The sequence below is a fragment of the Rattus norvegicus genome, chromosome 19 (assembly GCF_021556685.1).
Source record: "Rattus norvegicus strain SHRSP/BbbUtx chromosome 19, alternate assembly SHRSP_T2T, whole genome shotgun sequence".
Lineage (NCBI taxonomy): Eukaryota > Metazoa > Chordata > Mammalia > Rodentia > Muridae > Rattus > Rattus norvegicus.
The window spans coordinates 26,594,951-26,612,849 of NC_141552.1; the positions used below are offsets into that span (position 1 = coordinate 26,594,951).

The following is a 17,899-nucleotide window of genomic DNA, read 5'->3' on the forward strand; positions in this document are numbered from 1 at the left end:
TGTCAGTAGAAAATATCCTAGGTATTGGATGGCGCTGTTAGCATTTACAGAACAAAGCCCATAGTGTTGGGAAGATTAATAAATTATGAGTAGGATTAGAAAACCCCAAGCCTCTTCCAGGTACTGAGGGCAAAAAATACCACCAAACACAGCATTAATGTGATAGGTTGGTTAAATCTAGTTACTAGATTCTAGTGTGATACCTATGACCCTTTTTGTGTCATGCTCAGCTTATAATGACTAGAGGACCTAAGCTTGAGAGTCACCAATGCCTCTCCCTTGCTTCTCCAGCTGCTGAGCATTGAAAAGCCCTAATGAGACACCATCTGTGTGCAGACATACTGGATTATTCTTCTTCACTTTATCTCTCTGAGTCACCTCCACTCACAGTAAGTCAGTTTAATTTCATAAATTGGAAATGAGTCACGTGGAACATATACTTTCTCAATACAATCACAGATTTCCATGTAAAAGGTGAAACATGAACTGTCCCACCTAAGCTCTGGGCTGGCACAGACGTGCTCTGCAAAAGAAACATGTGGTCACAGCTGCAGTCTGCATTCACTATGGATGCTCTTGAGGTCCTCCCTGACCTGCATAGATTAAGATAATTATCTTGCTTTCTATCAAAAGAATTCATGATGCCAAATTGGCCTGTAGAAGGAGTCTAGTCTCTTCTGTATTTTATCAGATGTGCTTAATGTATATAATCATTGATAGTAAGTGAAAGATCTGTTTGGAATTGAAACTGAGTGATGCTGGAGGATGATCCTGAATGCACAATGAGCAGTGGAGGCACCAGAGCCCGGTGTGGATGCCTAGCATGCTACCACATTGAGCAGGCACCGCTCAACCACCTATACATACACATCTCCTGAGATCTCTCTCCTTAATTGAAGGTGATCGTGTCCACCTAGTACAGCACATGCCCTGGAAGGACAAAAGCTACCTACAGGACCTGTGGTGATGACTCACAGGTTAGAGCATCTGCTGCTCTCTCAGAAGAACCACATGGTCCCGAACAATCATCTACAATGGGGAGTGCTATTCCCTCTTCTGGATCATGAGGGAAATGCACTCAGGAGTGGCCCAGACATACATTTGAAAAAAAAAGATCCATTCAGTTAAATGATAAAAATAAATATAATCAGCAACAATAAAAAACACAGCATATGAATGATCAAGTGAAACAGCACCTATAAAAACCTATTTCCCAAAATGACATTGATGGTCATTATCTTTGTGGTTTAATACTAATGCTGTATTGTAAGAAAAACTGAGGCACATGGTTCTCGATTAGGATTATTCTATATTCCTTTGTGAAAGTTGTCATTTTTTCTGCAGCTCTACAGGCATGAGTGTGTGTTACTCAATATCTGGTGCACACAGTCAATAAGGAATGTGTGTTGTAGACTAATATAGACTAGGATGATCAGAACACATGACAGCATGGATACAGTATGGCAGTGATTACATCATAAAGTGTGTGTCCATAAAAAAGTCGCATTATCCACACAAAAGACACTATCACCCTGTGTACCCCTTGGTGGCTTTGAATTCCCTATTTACCCATGCTCCCTGGACCATGCAAAGATCCATATCCAGCTGTCAGTTCTAAGTCTACAGAAGGGGAAAGGACCCTTGAATAAGATGGTCTTAAGAGTCAAGAGTTACAAATCAATTTTTATTCATAAGGAATACAATTTACAAAAAACAGGCATAAAATGAACAACTAAAATGGTATAAAAAATGAAAAACAGTAAGAATATATAACTATGAAATAACAAAAAGAAAACTTCAATGAATATCATAACCAAAAACATTTCTTAACAGCATTTTCTTAATGAACATTTAGAAACACAGTTGTAGTCCTGTTTCTCCTCTAGGACACGAGATGTCAAGGCAGTCCCCTCAGATGTCTCTCAAATGGTGTTGTCGGTATGAGAGAGGAGAAAGACCTCAATGAGACAGGCTGACATACGGATACATAAATTTAGGGTCTAAACATTGAGGAAATTAACTGAGAAGAAGAATATTCACCCACAAAAAGTCTTTGACTGTTGAGGATTGTCGTCAGCAGGGGACTCCTGACAGAGAAACTCACTATTCAGGGAGCTGTCTTCCTGGGATCCGTCCTATTCCATGTCTCCTGCAGTTTCTGAGACCTGGGAGGAGAAGGCAGCTATTAAGACACTGATTTGGTGGGGACACGCATACCAGCTGTCAAGTTGCTGCCTTCTGTCCCTTCAGATGCATTGGACAGACAGCACTGATCTTTTCACTGAAATCATTGCTGATATCTCTGCAGGCTGGGAACATCACCAGCAACCCTCACAGTCCTGTGGGAGAACAAGCTGCTCCTCAGACTCTACCAGTGCAAACCAAGAATGGGGAAATGGGGAGAGACCTAATTGGGGTGCAGGAAGAAAGGAGAAGGCCACATGATACCCAGATCAAAGCCAATGACCAGGACTCATTTGCCATTTGCACTTGGTTCTTATCCCTACAAGGTGCTTCCAACCATCACATGACCCCTGTATGACCTTTGTCACACGACCAAGAACTCGTTCAAAACTCTTCATAGCATCCAATCTATGACAGGGAGATGCAGTCATGTGATATGTTATTCCTCTGTCACCATTTCTGGACTGCAGTTTCAAAAAGGGCAGAGAAGTATAATTGCCCATAATTCAGTTTCTGAAGAGTGGTTAACATCCCAGAATACTTGTGCATAGACAGAGCAATGAATAACTCTATCACATGAGGTGGGTGACTGACTGGGTGTGGGGAGATTAGAAAGGTGATAGGGGAAGCAAAGATGTATCCAATAGGCAAGTGGTATCAGACTTTGTTAATCTGACTCAGCTGCTTGTTCCTACCACATTTTGCTGGGTCTGGAGGTTGCTGGTCTTCTCCTGTTCGTCTTCATCATTCGGGTTCAACTCAAACAAATATCGCTGTAACTCCTTGCACTCCTGCTTCAATGTGACCAACTTCTTCTTCATACATGCCTGGTCCATCAGGAGCCGGCTGTGCAGGTTGCTGGAAACACACTCTGCATAGTAAGATCCTGAAACCTCTTCCTCCCATTCCAACTGCCAAATCCCACAAACTCCACCAGGACCCAGATACCCATAAAGACTTCATAGAATACATCTCCATACATGTAAGGCTGCTCCACAAACAGCAAACGGCCAATCCAGGGAAGAATAAATTGTTTCTGTGACCCAAGCACCTAACAGTCCATGTCTCTCCAAAAGAACAAGGAATCTACAACTATCCATGAAAGCCCAATGCATCGGGGCAACATCAATTAGTAGGCAGTAAACAACCACAAGAGGACAGTAGAACCAAGGGAGGTCATGCTAACCATGTGGTCCACACATTGAGCTTTGTTAAACCTGGTATGACCCCAGAGGCCCAGGTCGGCCTAATAACACTCTGATGCCTGAATCAGTATAGTTCTATCCAGAGCCTTCTAAAGATGCATAGACACTGTGCTGAGAAGTCACAGTCTCTTATGGAACTGAAACTGAGTCCAAAAGACCCACGGCACAGTGATATTTAAACAGCAGAAGACATGGACCCAGAGCTGCAGGCTCTCCAGTCCAGAACAAAGAGAGGCAGCAATGGATATTCCACAAGTGATGGGCCCTTTTGACCAGTACTTACCGATAGAAGTTAATCTCCTTCTTGAGCTCCTGAAATTTCTCACGATGTTCAATGTTCTTTGTGTCTAAGTTGTGCAGTAATGACATGACCTCTTTCTCCTTTATCTTCAAGTTTTCATAAAATGGATTTGGCCTGAAGTAGGGGCTGGCCCCAGGAAGATAGAACCCAATGAACATCAAGGTTTAGGATTATATGAACTCAGGCTGTGTCCTGTACTACCCCAGCCCTGGAAGGACACTTTCTGAATTCTACATATTTGGATCTTCTTCAGCTTCAGAAACTTGGAATTGTGTGCCCAGGACAACAGAAACTAAGCACCCAGATAAAGGGTTCCCTGGCTCACTTTTTTCAATCAGGAGGGCTGGATCTGCATTCAAACCTGTTATGCTGTCAAGAGCCTAGGCCACAGAGCTTACCCAACCACACACACACACACACACACACACACACACACACACACACACACACACATCCAGAAACCTCTGATTTCATTTTTCCTGTTTTGACAAGTGGAATGCTACAAGCCGAATAACTAATATTCTAGAGGCAGACAGTACACATAATTCTGGAGATGAGACCAGATATTGCCACAAACTTATAATCTGCCCAAGGCATACAAATGTATAGACAAATGTGACTACACAGGCAAAGAACTGTGCTGTTGAAAGTGGGGCTTCCAAAATAAAGCACTTACACCTCCATGAAACTATTATAAAGGTAAATCCTGAGGTCAAAAAACAGACCCCTGGGGCTGGGGATTTAGCTCAGTGGTAGAGCGCTTACCTAGGAAGCGCAAGGCCCTGGGTTCGGTCCCCAGCTCCGAAAAAAAGAACCAAAAAAAAAAAACAGACCCCTAAATTCCAAAGGTGGAGGGATAGAGAAACATATAAAGGTTGTGCACATGCATGCAGAGCTGTGCACACACAGACACACAAGCTGGGGCACACCCACAAGAAAAGAAAAGTAAGGTCTCCAGCTCCGAAAAAAAGAACCAAAAAAAAAAAAAAAAGAAAAAGAAAAGAAAAGTAAACAGACTCAGAGAATGAGAAAGAGAGACAAATATGGAAAGAGCACAATGAGAATCAGTAGAAATGCATGCACCATTACTGTCTCAGAGTGTAACGCACAGAGACAAGAAGGAGCAGGCCAGAGCCTCAGGCCTTCTACTTAAGCATTGATATGAACACTGTGGGACCTGTCACCTAAGGCTGCTGCCAGGAGATGATAGCGTTCAGTCACCTTCCTAGCAAGCACAAACACTCTCCACAAACTCACAGCACCCAGAACCTTGCAAAACTACCACCTGTCAAGGGCTTTCCAATTGTACACTGGGAACTCATGCTCCAGTGACTTTATCCCTGAAATCTTCACTCAGATTGCAAGTTCAGATTTTCAACAGGCAGAATCAGAGAGTCCATTTTCAATCTCACTCCTCAGTAAGGGTCAGGTTCTGAATCTCCTATCTATGGGAGATGAGGTTTAGAACAAGGTCGTTTGTTTGGAGCAATGCATACCTCTTGCTCATGGATCCACCTGTCACATAAAGGAGGCGATCTGTCAGCTCATTTCTCTCCTTGGTAGTTAGCTCCAGTTCTCTATTCAGTCTCTCCTCTTCCTCGTTGGCCTGCACCTTGTTTAGGACATTTTCAGGGGATGACGTCTGTCTGCAGGCCGCTGTAGGTAGAAGAACACAAGTGAACCCGCATGGGGTGAATGCATAGAGCATACACAGACCAGAGTGAGGTCCAAACAGGAGAACATGCTTGGAAGCCAGTGTCACTGCAAGGAGTTTGGTCTATGTGTAAGAGGCATCCTAAGTGGATCACAGTTCCCCCACTACTATATAGAGACCAAGAGATGTAAGCAGCCAGGTGTTCCCTATGCCCGCCCACACAGGCTTACAAGTACCAGAGAGATGCCTTCTCCAGGATTATTATCAGGTACGCAGGCTACAACCTGGTTTCAGGACCCTCACCCCTCTGGTTTCAGAAGTCAGATCATCAATTCAGCATCCACAATGAATTGATTGATCAGGGATACTCAGATATCCTACACTGTTACTCTAGTCCAATAACTTTGCATTAAAAAGTCATGTAGGGGGAGGACATGGTCAACAGATTTATTAATTCCCCCTACTGAAATGACAAATGCCCCAGAAGTGCCAATAGGTTACAGGCTCTTTCTCTACCTGCTCCATATAGTTTGGCTACTGTAGAAAAATATCTGCCACACAGAACCTCTAATATATGAAGGTAAGATTGGCCCCGTCAGCCAGAGGTAGTCACAGGAGTTCTAAGAATATAAGGTCATGCCAGGAGCACAGTTCTCTCCCTCTTACTACTGTCAGATAGTCACTGAATTTAAAGAAGCAATGAAAGTGAAGTACATTGATGCCCTGTTTAATTCAGAAAAGTTATACCCTCCATGACTACTTATGGTGTTATTATATCAATTTAACATACCGAATGCACTGTAAAAGTAAAGACTAGAAGTTCACCCAATAATAGCATAGGCATTGCCATATCCTCCATGTGGTTATGGAGAAACTAATAATGTGAAAACCTTGACTTTCAGGAATTGTGATAATCATGGAATTCAATATCTGTGGAGATGTTCCAGTGGTTGTGGCCCATTGCTATAAAGGCCAGCTGAAGGCCCCCACACTCACCCCTGAGAGGAAGCTCAACATACACTGCCCAGAACTTACTCCACATTCCCCATGTCCTGTGTCCATCATTACCTTTAGGTTTCGTTTGCTTCACTCTAGACTCTTCTCTATCAACATCAACTCTCCCAAAGCGCCTGAGAAGACGGGCAAACATGTCTGTGGATATATCCTTTGGACACTAAGAGAAAAAGTAGGGAATTGGTTGTCACAACGATACTGGTGACATCACAGGGATTCCAAGGTCTCTCTAGGAGACAATAGAATGTCCACGAAGGGACTGCTGATGTCACGGAGAACAGACTTTGCCTCCCTGCTAATGTTCTCCCTGTACTGAGCAAAAGCTGATGTGCCCTTTTCAGGAGACTTCCCTGTGGCATAGCCACTGAGCACCACATGCTTCCAAAGCCAAATTTGGCTCTAGGCTTGATTGGAAAAACCTAAGTCATTGCTATATATCTAAATGAGTGCTTCCTCCCCAATCCCTGCACAGAAATGTTTCATCCTACCTCAAATTCTCCTCAGTCAGCAATATTACCCATTAAAGATTACTGAGAAATCACACCAGTTACTATAAGTAGCCAAAGAGGTCTCCTGTCTCATCATGTGCAGGTGCATGAAATCACACCCAGAAATAGCCTGTAGGGTAGGTTGCGATGTGGGTGTGTATTATAGGTACAACCTGAAGCTTTGTGCTTAACATTTAACAGTTGCCACCGGATTCCTTAGGAGAAAGAATTGCATTCATTATGGTCCTGGCAACAATGTGGTGATCTGTTAGCAGAGGAAACTGAAATATTGGATCCACCAGTGAATGCACCCTCAGGCTGAGTGTGGGGCTCTCCTCTCTGCACCTAAGTTACAAAAGCAGGATTGCTTACAGGCCTCTCTAAGCTATAACGTCTGATTTCATCTGAAAAATAAAATAGTCAGCAATGTGTGTGTGTGGGGGGTGGTACAGCCAAAGGAGTTGGACAAGCCTAGAGACATAACTCAGTGGACAGAGTAAGAAACAAGCATCTTCACTCCTGTTTCATGGATCACCCCACAAAACACAAACGCATCTATCCTACTAAAAAAAAAAACAAGTTATTTTATTGAATGCATACACTAATACTGTTTACAGTATTGGTAGCAAAGCTCAGATTTTGGGGGCAGATCCATGACTTGAACTATATTCCTGACAACATATAAAACAATAAATAAATAAATAAATAAATAAATAAATAAATAAATAAATTAGAAAAAACAGAAAAATAAAAAAACACAAAAAGCACAAGCCTTTCATGTGAAGTTACAGAAGAGTGATCCAGTGGTCACTTCTGACCAGGCCATTTTAGCTATGACAGTGCATAGTGAACCTTAATTTGATGGGTCCTATATAAAGCTTTGTGCAATATTGTCATTTTAACCAACCTCATCTAGAACATACATAACAACACAGGATATGATCACAATGTCCTTGCTGTGTATCAAGTTATTTTTCTATGTCCTTGATTGTCAGGCATATTACAGCAACAATCTGAGATGGCTGGTAGACTTGGAAGAAAGTGGATATGAAAGATCCCCGTTTGATATCAGTACAGCCATATCTTACGAATGAGAATCTTTTAAGCTGGCCCTCGCTTAGCCCCTACACATTAGACAATAGACCAGAAAGTAAAGAAAGCACATTCCCACCCACTCTCTAGGAAGCTGCCGGACCATAAGAACAGAGGGTACAGAACATATTTACTGCAGGGCAATTAGAAGACAGGAAACATCTCTGGGAAGCTGACTGACCACTATAGAAGTGAGATGTCCTTGGTACTGAATGCAGCTGTGCTATAGGCTGACATAGCTATAGCCTTGTCCTGGGAACTCCAGAAGAGAAACACCTGCCAAGACAGATATCCTTGGTCCTTGTCCTGGAAACCCCAGGATAAGAAAACATATATCAAGTCAGACGTCCTTCATACTGAAATAGCTGCATTGATGTGGTTACGGCCTTATCCCAGGAATTCCAGGACGAGAAACATCTGCCTAGTTATCCTTGGCACGAAATAGCTGAGCTAAGGAAACTGTGTAATCTTAACTGACATTTTAAGCTGTATATTTCTGTTGTTTGAGGCTCCTCACATCCCTCCTGCGTGAGGACCGTGTCGAGCCCCAGTGCATTGGTATCCCAAAGTAAACCTCTTGTTTTTACATCAAGACTGAGTCCTGTGTGTTCATGGGGTGGTGATTGTCCTCAGGACTGGAGCGAGAGTCTCCTCTGTCTGAGGGTCTTTCAGATAAAGCTATAGTTGTGGGTTACACACCTCAGCTCTCATTGGCTAATGCTGTCCTCACAGTCCTTGGAGGCCCCTTTGTAAGACTACCTGTTGGAGAGTGGAAGCAGCTTTATTTGAGCTCAAAGTGAACCTGACGAGCAACGTAGAGAACAAGATGGGGTAATTGAGAACCTGTCTAAAACCAGCACTGAAACCCACCCTCCATTCAAAGCATCATCTACCAATTCTTGAATTTTTACCATTCTCTGCCAACCAGTCTTTCATTCAGGAAAGGTAGAAAAGAACTGGAAATGATCTTTGTATTCTAAGGACCTCGATCTGTCTTTCCTTAGGTCCACGTTAAGAACAAATGAAATGGGTATCACCATCTAAATAACTTAATATTACCTACTCAGCATTTCTAGCCTAATACTGTGCCTATGGCAATCTCAAGCTTCCCTGAGTGTTGCTGCCCCAGCAAGAAGAATGAAGTTCTATGGTCAATCCCCAGTGAACCTTTCAAGGGGTTAGAAGAAAGCCATCAGAGATACTGCACTTCTTTGTCCTTCGATTAAATCAAGATGATACAACGTGAATCTAGTGTGCTATTCCACCACACATCTTCCTCACAACCCCACCTATCTGAGGTCATTGCTTGGCAGAATTCATGCCCCACCATCCGAGATATTTCTTGATTCATTGCTGCCAAGGGCCAGGTTTCCTGAGTTTTGTTTTTTATAGAATTGGGTGTAGTCAATCATAGTTGCCCTCTGTAAGAAATGACAAATATCTATAATAACTGAATATTCTGAAGGTTTTTATACTGGTTTTATTATACATATAACTGTGAAACGGAAAACATACATATTTCATCAATGAAATGAGTAAGATTGATTTAATGAACAGAAAAATGGATGGTACTTCAAAACTTCCATGATTACATATTATCTATTTAATTCCCTCCACAATAGCAAGAAACGGACATTATTATTTACTTAAACCGAGAAAATATTAATTGTTTGTCCTGCTTTTCTGAGCTTCCTTAAGGTATAGTAAATTGACAGAGCTGTGGTTTAAAATTAGGGTCCATATTCTTCTGTTTTAAATGTGTGCCTTTTCTTTCTATTTTTTTCTCCATCTTTATTAAATTGGGTATATCTTATTTACATTTCAATTGTTATTACCTTTCTGGGTTTCCAGGCAAACATCCCCCTAACACCTCCCCCTCCCCTTCTATATGGGTGTTCCCCTCCTCATCCTCCCACCATTACCACCCTCCCCCCCCAACAAGCCCCTTCACTGGGATTCACTCTTGGCAGGACCAAGGGCTTCCCTTTTATTTCTAGTGGGTGCTGCTCTCCCTGCTCCGTGGGAAGTGGATGGGGGGAAGGCCCGGGCCTGAGGTGAGTTGGAACTGGGGTAGAAAGGCATAGGGCCTCCTAGGTGAGAATGCCAAACCACCACTGCTGCTGCAGCCACCATGGAGAAGCCTTTGTTCCGGCTGCAGGGAGGAGAGTCTGGTGCCCACAAGATGGCTGAAGGGGAGCTGAGAGTGGACAGCTTCATCACCCGCCTGCTGGAGGTATGAGGATATCGTCCGGGAAAAATTGTGCAGATGACTGGAGCAGAAGTCCGAGGGCTGTGTATCACGTCTCGTGAAATCTTTCTTAGCCAGCCAACAGCTGTGAACACAGGTTTCTTTTGGAGAGCAGGCCTGTGCAGGCCCAGAACCTAGGTGGGACAGTTCAAGCTACCCTTTTTCCATGGCCAATCTCAGATCATATTCAGAAAGTATTTCTTGGGCTAAAGAGATGGCTTAGTGGTTAAGAGCACTGACAGCTCTTCCAGAGGTCCTAAGTTCAAATCCCAGCAACCACATGGTGGCTCACAACCATCTGTAATGAGATCTGATGCCCTCTTCTGGTGTGTCTGAAGACAGTCACGGTGTACTTGTATATGATAAATAAATAAATAAATCTTTAAAAAAAAGAGTATTTCTTCCAGGTGATGGATTTTCAATTTATGGAATTGAACTAACTTACTCATGGTGGAAGTGACACAGAGAGTTAAAGTACAGAAGGAATAATCCAGAATGTCCACCAAAAGTTGCTGTCACACCAGGGCTTTTAAAAGCTCAGCTGCTAGAGAAGCAATGTAGTCTTTGGTTATTCTCAAGCTTAGGTCTTCTAGTCATTATAAGCTGACCATGACACAAAAAGAGTCATCTATATCAAAATAGAGAAGAGTAACTAGATTCACACCACACTATCACATTACTACTGTATTTGAGGTTCTCAGTTAATATCTAAGAACCTGGAAGAGGCCTGGGTCTTGCTACACAAACTCATGATTTATGTCCCCATTGTCAGCTGAGATTCTTCATGCAGCCTGGGGTCAAGGAGGTCATCCCACAAAGCACAAAACACCCATCTCAGATAAACATGTATGGTTTACTGAATCCAAAACATCCATGAATTTCAGGACACAATTAAATGTTGAAACCTAAGGATAATAGATAGAGAAGAGAATTAAGATTTCTAGTTCATAGATCCAGTAAACACCTTCAACAAATCATAGCAGCAAACTTTCATAAGGTAAAGAAAGAAAAGGCAATAAAGGTACAACAAGCCTACAGAACATCAAACTACTTGTACCAGAAAAATTCCTCCATTCACATAATAATTAAAACGCTAAATGCACAGATCAAGAAAGAACATTAAAAGGGGTAAGGTATAAATATCTAGTAACAAATAAATTGAGACGTATCTGAATTACACCAGACTTCTCAACAGAGATTCTAAAAGTCAGAAAATCTTGGGCAGATGTAATACAGACACAGGCTCCTATATCCAGCATAATCATCAATCACCATAAAAGGAGGAACCAGGATATTTCATGACAAAACCAAATTTAAAGAATTCTTTTCTGTAAGAAAGCACAACAGAGGCTAATAGGAGGAAAACTCCAAGACAATGAACTAAACTATACCCAAGAAAAACCAAGAAATTAATCTTCTCTCAATAATTTAAAAAAAGAGAAGCACACAAACATAATTTCACCTATAACCAGAAAAAGAAGAGAATGCAGCAAACATTGGCTTTAATATCTGAACAGATCTTCTTTCCCTAATCCCCAAGCTCCCAGGGGCCAAACTGCCAGCCAAACTGTATGCAAGGATGCTCTATGGTTCAAGGTGAGGCCTGGAGCCCCACCAAAGGCAGATCCTAGAGATGTGAGGTGGGGATGGATATGTGTGGGTACAGGAGCACTGTCACATAGGCAAAGCTGAGCAGAAACGGGATGTAAGGTTTGATGAGGGGAGTCTGGAAAGCAGGACAACAGTTGAAATGTAAATAAATAAAATAACCGATTAATAAAAAATAGCCAAAAATAAAATAACAAGTAAAAAGGTAAATGAAAATTAAACCAAACCAACCAAACAAACAAACAAAAATCCCTGTAGTGGATTGGCCTAATTCTGCTTGTATTTTAATGCTAATTTGTGGAACTCAGGACTGGTTAACCCCAAATAACTGACCCTGTTCCCAGTTAACTGTGATTATAAAGAAGCCAACAGCCAACAGCTGCACAGCAGAGAGATGGGGGAGGGGAGCTTTGAGGGCTTTGCTAGAGAGGATCATGAGGAGGGAAGAAGGAAGAAGAAGCTGCCAGAGAATAAAGGAAGAACATGTGTGATGGAGAGAAGAGAGGAAGAGGACAGCAGCCATGGTTAAGGGAGAGGAGAGCCTGGTCCTGAGGGCTGTCCAAGTGGAACAAAAACAGTCAAGATGCTACACAGCCTGTAAGAGTTGAGCGTTATTGTTTGGAAAGTAGATCTGATACCATGGAGGGCAGGCAGCTGCCCAGCTACTGTGCTGACGAATGCATACTAAAAATAAATTTAACAAAATATGAGTAACCAGTAAGACAGCTCTGTAGAGGATCCTAAAAGGAATACTTTAGTTTGAAGGGAAGGACAAAATACCAGAGAACACAGGGGATAAATTAATAAAACTAGGAAAGTTAATCGAAGAAGACTGGGAAAACCACAAAAATTAACAAAATGACAAAATTTAATACATAGGTTTAAATAATAATTACATATCACAAAACTCAATATCTAGGGTGGTGGGGCATGAATTCTGCCATGGTCTGAACTCAGAAAGGTGGGGTTGGGAGAAACATGTCTGGTTAAATAGTCCACCCACATTGTGTCAATGTGATTTAATCTAAGGACAAAGAAGTGGAGCATCTCTCATGGTTTTCTTCTAACCCCTTGAAAGGATCACTGGGGTGTGGCCTCAGTACTTCATACTTCTTGCTAGTTCAGCGAAACTCAGGGAAGCTTGAGATTGTCACAGCACAGTATTAGGCTAGATATACTGAGTAGATGATACTAAGTTGTTCAGATGGTGATATCCATTTGCATGTGTTCTTAATGTGGACCTAAGGAAAGAGAGATCAAGGTCCTTAGAATAGAAGGAACATTCCCAGTCCTTTTCTACCATTCCAGACTGAAAGGCTGGTAGGGAGAAAGTGGTAAATAATAAAGAATTAATAGATGATGCTTTGAATGAAGGGTTGGTTTTTGTGCTGGTTTTAGACAGGGTCTCAAGTATCCCATGTTGCCCTCTCCCTGGCTGGCCCTGTTCACTTTGAACTCAGATAAACCTGCTTCCACTTTCCAATAGATAATCTTACAAGAGGGGCCTCCGAGGTCTCTGAGGACAACATTAGCCTTTGACAGTTGAGGTGTGTAACCCACAACTATAGTTTTAGCCACTTTGTTCCATGTCTACCAGCTATTTCAGATTGTTGCTGTTCTATGCCTGACAATCAAGGACACATAAAAATAACCTGATAGAGAGCAAGGACATGGTGATCACATCCTTGCCTCTGCTGTATGTTCTGGATGAGGTTTGTTAAAATTCCAATATTGCAAAAAGCTTTATATAGGGCCCATCACATTAAGGGTCACTATGCACTGTTTCATCTAAAATGGCCTAATCAGAACTGACCGCCAGACAACACTTCCTGCGAAGTTCCTATGAGAAGCTTAAGTTTTTTGTGTTTTTTCTTCTTCCTTCCTTCCTTCCTTCCTTCCTTCCTTTCTTTCTTTCTTTCTTTCTTTCTTTCTTTCTTTCTTTCTTTCTTTCTTTCTTTCTTTCGCTTCATAGGTTTAGAAGAATGTATTTTGGGCCACGGATCTGCCCCTAGTATCTTAGCTATGGATGTGATCAATCAGTGTTAGTGTGTGCATTCAATAAAATGTCCATTTTTGACTAAGGTAGATGCTTCTGTGTTTTGTGCGGTGACCCATTGTCAATGTGTAGTGAGTTGGGGCCCTGGGTATGGTCGCATACCCCCAGGACACAGGGGGTGCAGAGCAAAGGCATAAGAAACTGCACGCAGTTGTAAGCTTTATTAATCCTTATTAAGCTAAGAATATGCATTACTACAATTTTCATTGTGTCAAGATACCATAAGATCATTATTCCCAGGATACCAGGAACAATGAGGGAAGATTAAACAAAGAAAGACGAATAAACGAAAGCTTCTTCTAAAAATATTCATATAACAAATAACCTCTCTTATTATAATCAAAATATACTCACCATTACCAAGAGAGCGTTAGAACCACTTCCACAAAACGGGACACAGCAGAACATAATTTAAGGCCAAGTGAGAAAAACATTTTCTTCTCCAGGGCGGCATTCCAGCCCCTACTTGAATCTGTCACCAGGCCTTTCTTGACCCTGCCTGGGAGCTGCATCTCTATGTCTTAACAATTCCTTCTTTTTTCTTTTGTTTTAAAGTAACACTTTACATAACATAGCTAAAGGTCCTTGTAGGGGTTTAGTCATGTAAAAATAAAGCAACATAATACATAATGTACATAAGATTATGGCAAAACTAGCTCCTCCCATGCTATGGAAAATCCTTTGAAGCCAAGCCTTGGGATCTAATCCTGTCAATTGATCAGCCAATAATTTCGCTATTCCATATCTTCTAGCTGTTTACCAAAAGACATTCGAACATCATATTTCAAGGCATTAATTACTTTTGAAGCACTTTCATTACCCTCTAAATAGGCTTGAATTAACTTCCAATCATTCTGTGTCATTATCCATATATTTACTAACAGAAAAGTAGTAGGATTTCATCATGATAAGCAATATAAGCCCGATAACTGGCATTGTCCGCAGCAGAAGAAACCATGAGTAAAACACACATTGCTAAGAATAAGTGCTCAGCTGTAAAGGACTTTCCTGAAGGAGACAAAATTATTCCTTTCAGTGCTTAATCGCTTCACCTGACCCCACATAGGTAATAGGGTTGTCACTGCACGGATCCTTATCCATTGTTGTTTGTGGACACTAAGAGAAGCCAGGGCCTCAGTAATGGAGGACACCTCCTCATCTCCTGAGAACATCCATCAGGAGAAAATGTAGCTGGTTTAACTGGATTCCTTTGAGGGTAGGGAGCAGTTCTTATTATTCTGTGCTTGGATCCATCTCCCGGGCAACCAGAATAGTCTCCCATCCTGTAATGAGACAAAACCCTCTCCCCTATATACAATGATGTCCTTTCCTGCCATTCAGCATCCCGGGCAATTTTTATCCATACTGTCTTTTCCATGCCTTCTTGGGGGAAGTTCAACAAAGTGTCTATTGGCTCTTGATATAACTTCACCTTGTGGTAAATTAAGAAAATTAATAACGTATAATGCTTGTGCCAATATAGCCCTGGGACTGGTCTGCAAACTCCATTCAGGTTGCATAAGGCCATCTCTTTTCCCCCTTTTTAATTTTATAATTTGTCATTTCAGGATATGGTGAATTCTTTCAACAAAAGCTTGTCCTTGTGTATTGTGTTCTGTACCAGTAATATGTACAATATGATATCGTTGACAAAATTGTTTATATTGATAAGAAATATATGTCGTCCATTATCAATTTTAATTTTAGAAGGCAGTCCCATAACAGCAAAAGTTTCCAATAGATGCTGTATAACATGAGCAGTGCGTACTCCTGGCAATGGTGTAGCCCACACAAATTTTGAAAAATTATCTATGCTTACATCTATATGTGAAAGGCGACCAAACTCAGAAATATGGGTTATATCGATCTGACACGATGTATTAAGTTGCATCCTTCTGGGATTAATTTGAGATGGAATACATTTTATACGTGAAGACTGACATATAGGCAATTAGCAATAATTTGTTTGGCTTGAGAATAGGGAATCTTATATTTAATATGTAAATATCCTGTATTGGCATGATTATGACTGTGTTCTTCTGGGGTAGCAAATGCCACTAATTGATCTACCATATGATTGCCAAGTGTTAAAGATTCTGGAAATTTTGAATGTGATCTAGTATGTGTAATGAATATTCTAGAGTTTCATAATAACAATAGTCCTTTAATATGTGAGAATAACATTTAATATAGGCTTAGATGTAGAAACAACAGCAGTCGCAATATTCTGTACTACTCCTACAACATAAGCGGACTCAGCTATAATATTTTTACATCATGAGTAAAATCCTGGAATACATTAATTACCGCTAATAATTCATTTTGTTGTACTGACCCAAAAGAAGATTCTTGTCCCCAAAATTAATCTTTGGTCCAATAAGCCATCTTGGTCTTAGAGCCATCTGTAAACACAGTAAGGGCTGATGGTAATGGATCAACAGAAATTAGTGTATTTATCAAATTTTTTTTGTTTTTTAAAGCAATCCCACAATTTACTATGGAGAGGATGAAATTCAACATTTCCAGTGTAAGAAATCATGGCTAATTGAAAAACCTCAGACATCTGCATTAAATATTCCCCTTTATCTTTGCTTAATGGGAAAACAATAGCAGCACAATCATATCCCCACAGAGTAACAGGTCTTTGTATGCCTTGCTGAATAATTAAAGAAATTTGTTCCTCATTAATTGTTAATGTTTGGTTAAAGTTTTATTTAATATAAACCCATTCTAAAGGCAACTCATCCTGAGCGAAAGTGCCTGTAGGATATTCAAGAGTATTTAAACATATAATTTAATAACTCTATCTGGATCAATACGTGCCAAATATGCATCTTTCCATTTTCAGAAAAGATACCCTTGCATGCCTTCATATAAGCATTAATATCCCCAGCCTCCTTTATAGGTAATAATGCTCTCCTGTACCCTTAATTAGCATTTTCAAAAGCAAGCATTTGCAGCAGTTGTCCTCCAGCTACCTCTCCTACCATTGTTCTTTCCAATGTTAATTTTAATATACATAAAAACTTAATATATGGTTCATAGAAAGCTACTACCTTTTTCAACCAACCAGTATCATCCTTTATAATAAGTCGGTTGGGCCACACCTTGAATCGATGCTGGCCTAATTATAGGAAAAGAAAAAGCAGGTGAATTCGTCATTATCATCTTCTGAATCTAATGGTCAACATGCCATCCTCGGGAAAAGACTTAGAAAAACCTGCTTCAGGCAGTGGTGCAGAGGGCAAAACTTTTACTTTCGTTTTGTCTTAATGAAGCTCTAGCTTCTTGTTCTGTATTCGTTATTACCCTGTCTGCATTCATGGCCTTGAACACAGTAAAAATTACAGCCCAAAGAGACCAGAAATTGGAATCTTTTTGCCCTGCCTGACAGCCTTTTTCTCCTTAACTTTCACTTTGACCCAGATATCAGAATCCCTGGAACCCTCGTAAGGGAACCATGGAGTGTACTCTTGCTGTCTCTAAACACTTTTCTAAACCAGACTGATAGACATGAATTCCCTGCACTCTTAAAGATGCTTAAGCATAGCGAGATGAAGAGAAGATTTATCTTGTCCCATTTCCTTGTAATAAATTGTACTTACCTTATCTGACTGTCCAGACTTACCTTCAGGGACCCTGTTCCAGTGCCATAGGTCGACATCTAGGGTGTTGGGAGCCCTGCGTCCGGTCACATTCCTTTCTGTGTTTCCCGATGCTCAGTGGCCATGCCACTCCAGCATGCTTTGAAATGAACCAGTCCGCCGACACCACCACCACCATCACCACCACCACCACCACCACCACCACCACCACCACTACCACCAATTTGGTTTTGTAAATAAAGTTTTATTGACATCGCCATACTCAGCATTTACATCCTGTTCAGTGCTGCTTCTGGCTGCAGCTGCAGGGCTTAGGAGCCACAGAGCCCTTTAGGCTCCCAGAGCTGAGAGCATTGACCTTTGCCTTGTTTGTGAAAGAGGTGACTGACCCCTGTGCTCAAGGTGGCCTTTCCGGGCCCTTTAACCCATAGCATAGGTCTCTGT

The 17,899-nt window shown here is 41.4% G+C and overlaps 1 protein-coding gene across 1 annotated transcript; it reads right to left on the reverse strand.

Annotated features, from left to right (window-relative positions):
- Positions 1–1,664: 1,664 nt before the first annotated feature.
- Positions 1,665–17,568, reverse strand: LOC134483582 (disks large homolog 5-like). The gene is made up of 7 exons (XM_087596458.1): positions 17,479–17,568; positions 16,907–16,974; positions 16,186–16,252; positions 5,187–5,346; positions 3,673–3,816; positions 2,880–3,042; positions 1,665–2,165 (listed from the first exon to the last, which is right to left on the reverse strand). Exons 3-7 carry the CDS (start codon positions 16,250–16,252, stop codon positions 2,136–2,138), a joined length of 564 nt encoding a protein of 187 aa, XP_087452584.1. The 5' UTR covers positions 16,907–16,974; positions 17,479–17,568; the 3' UTR covers positions 1,665–2,135.
- Between the last annotated feature and the right edge of the window lie 331 nt (positions 17,569–17,899).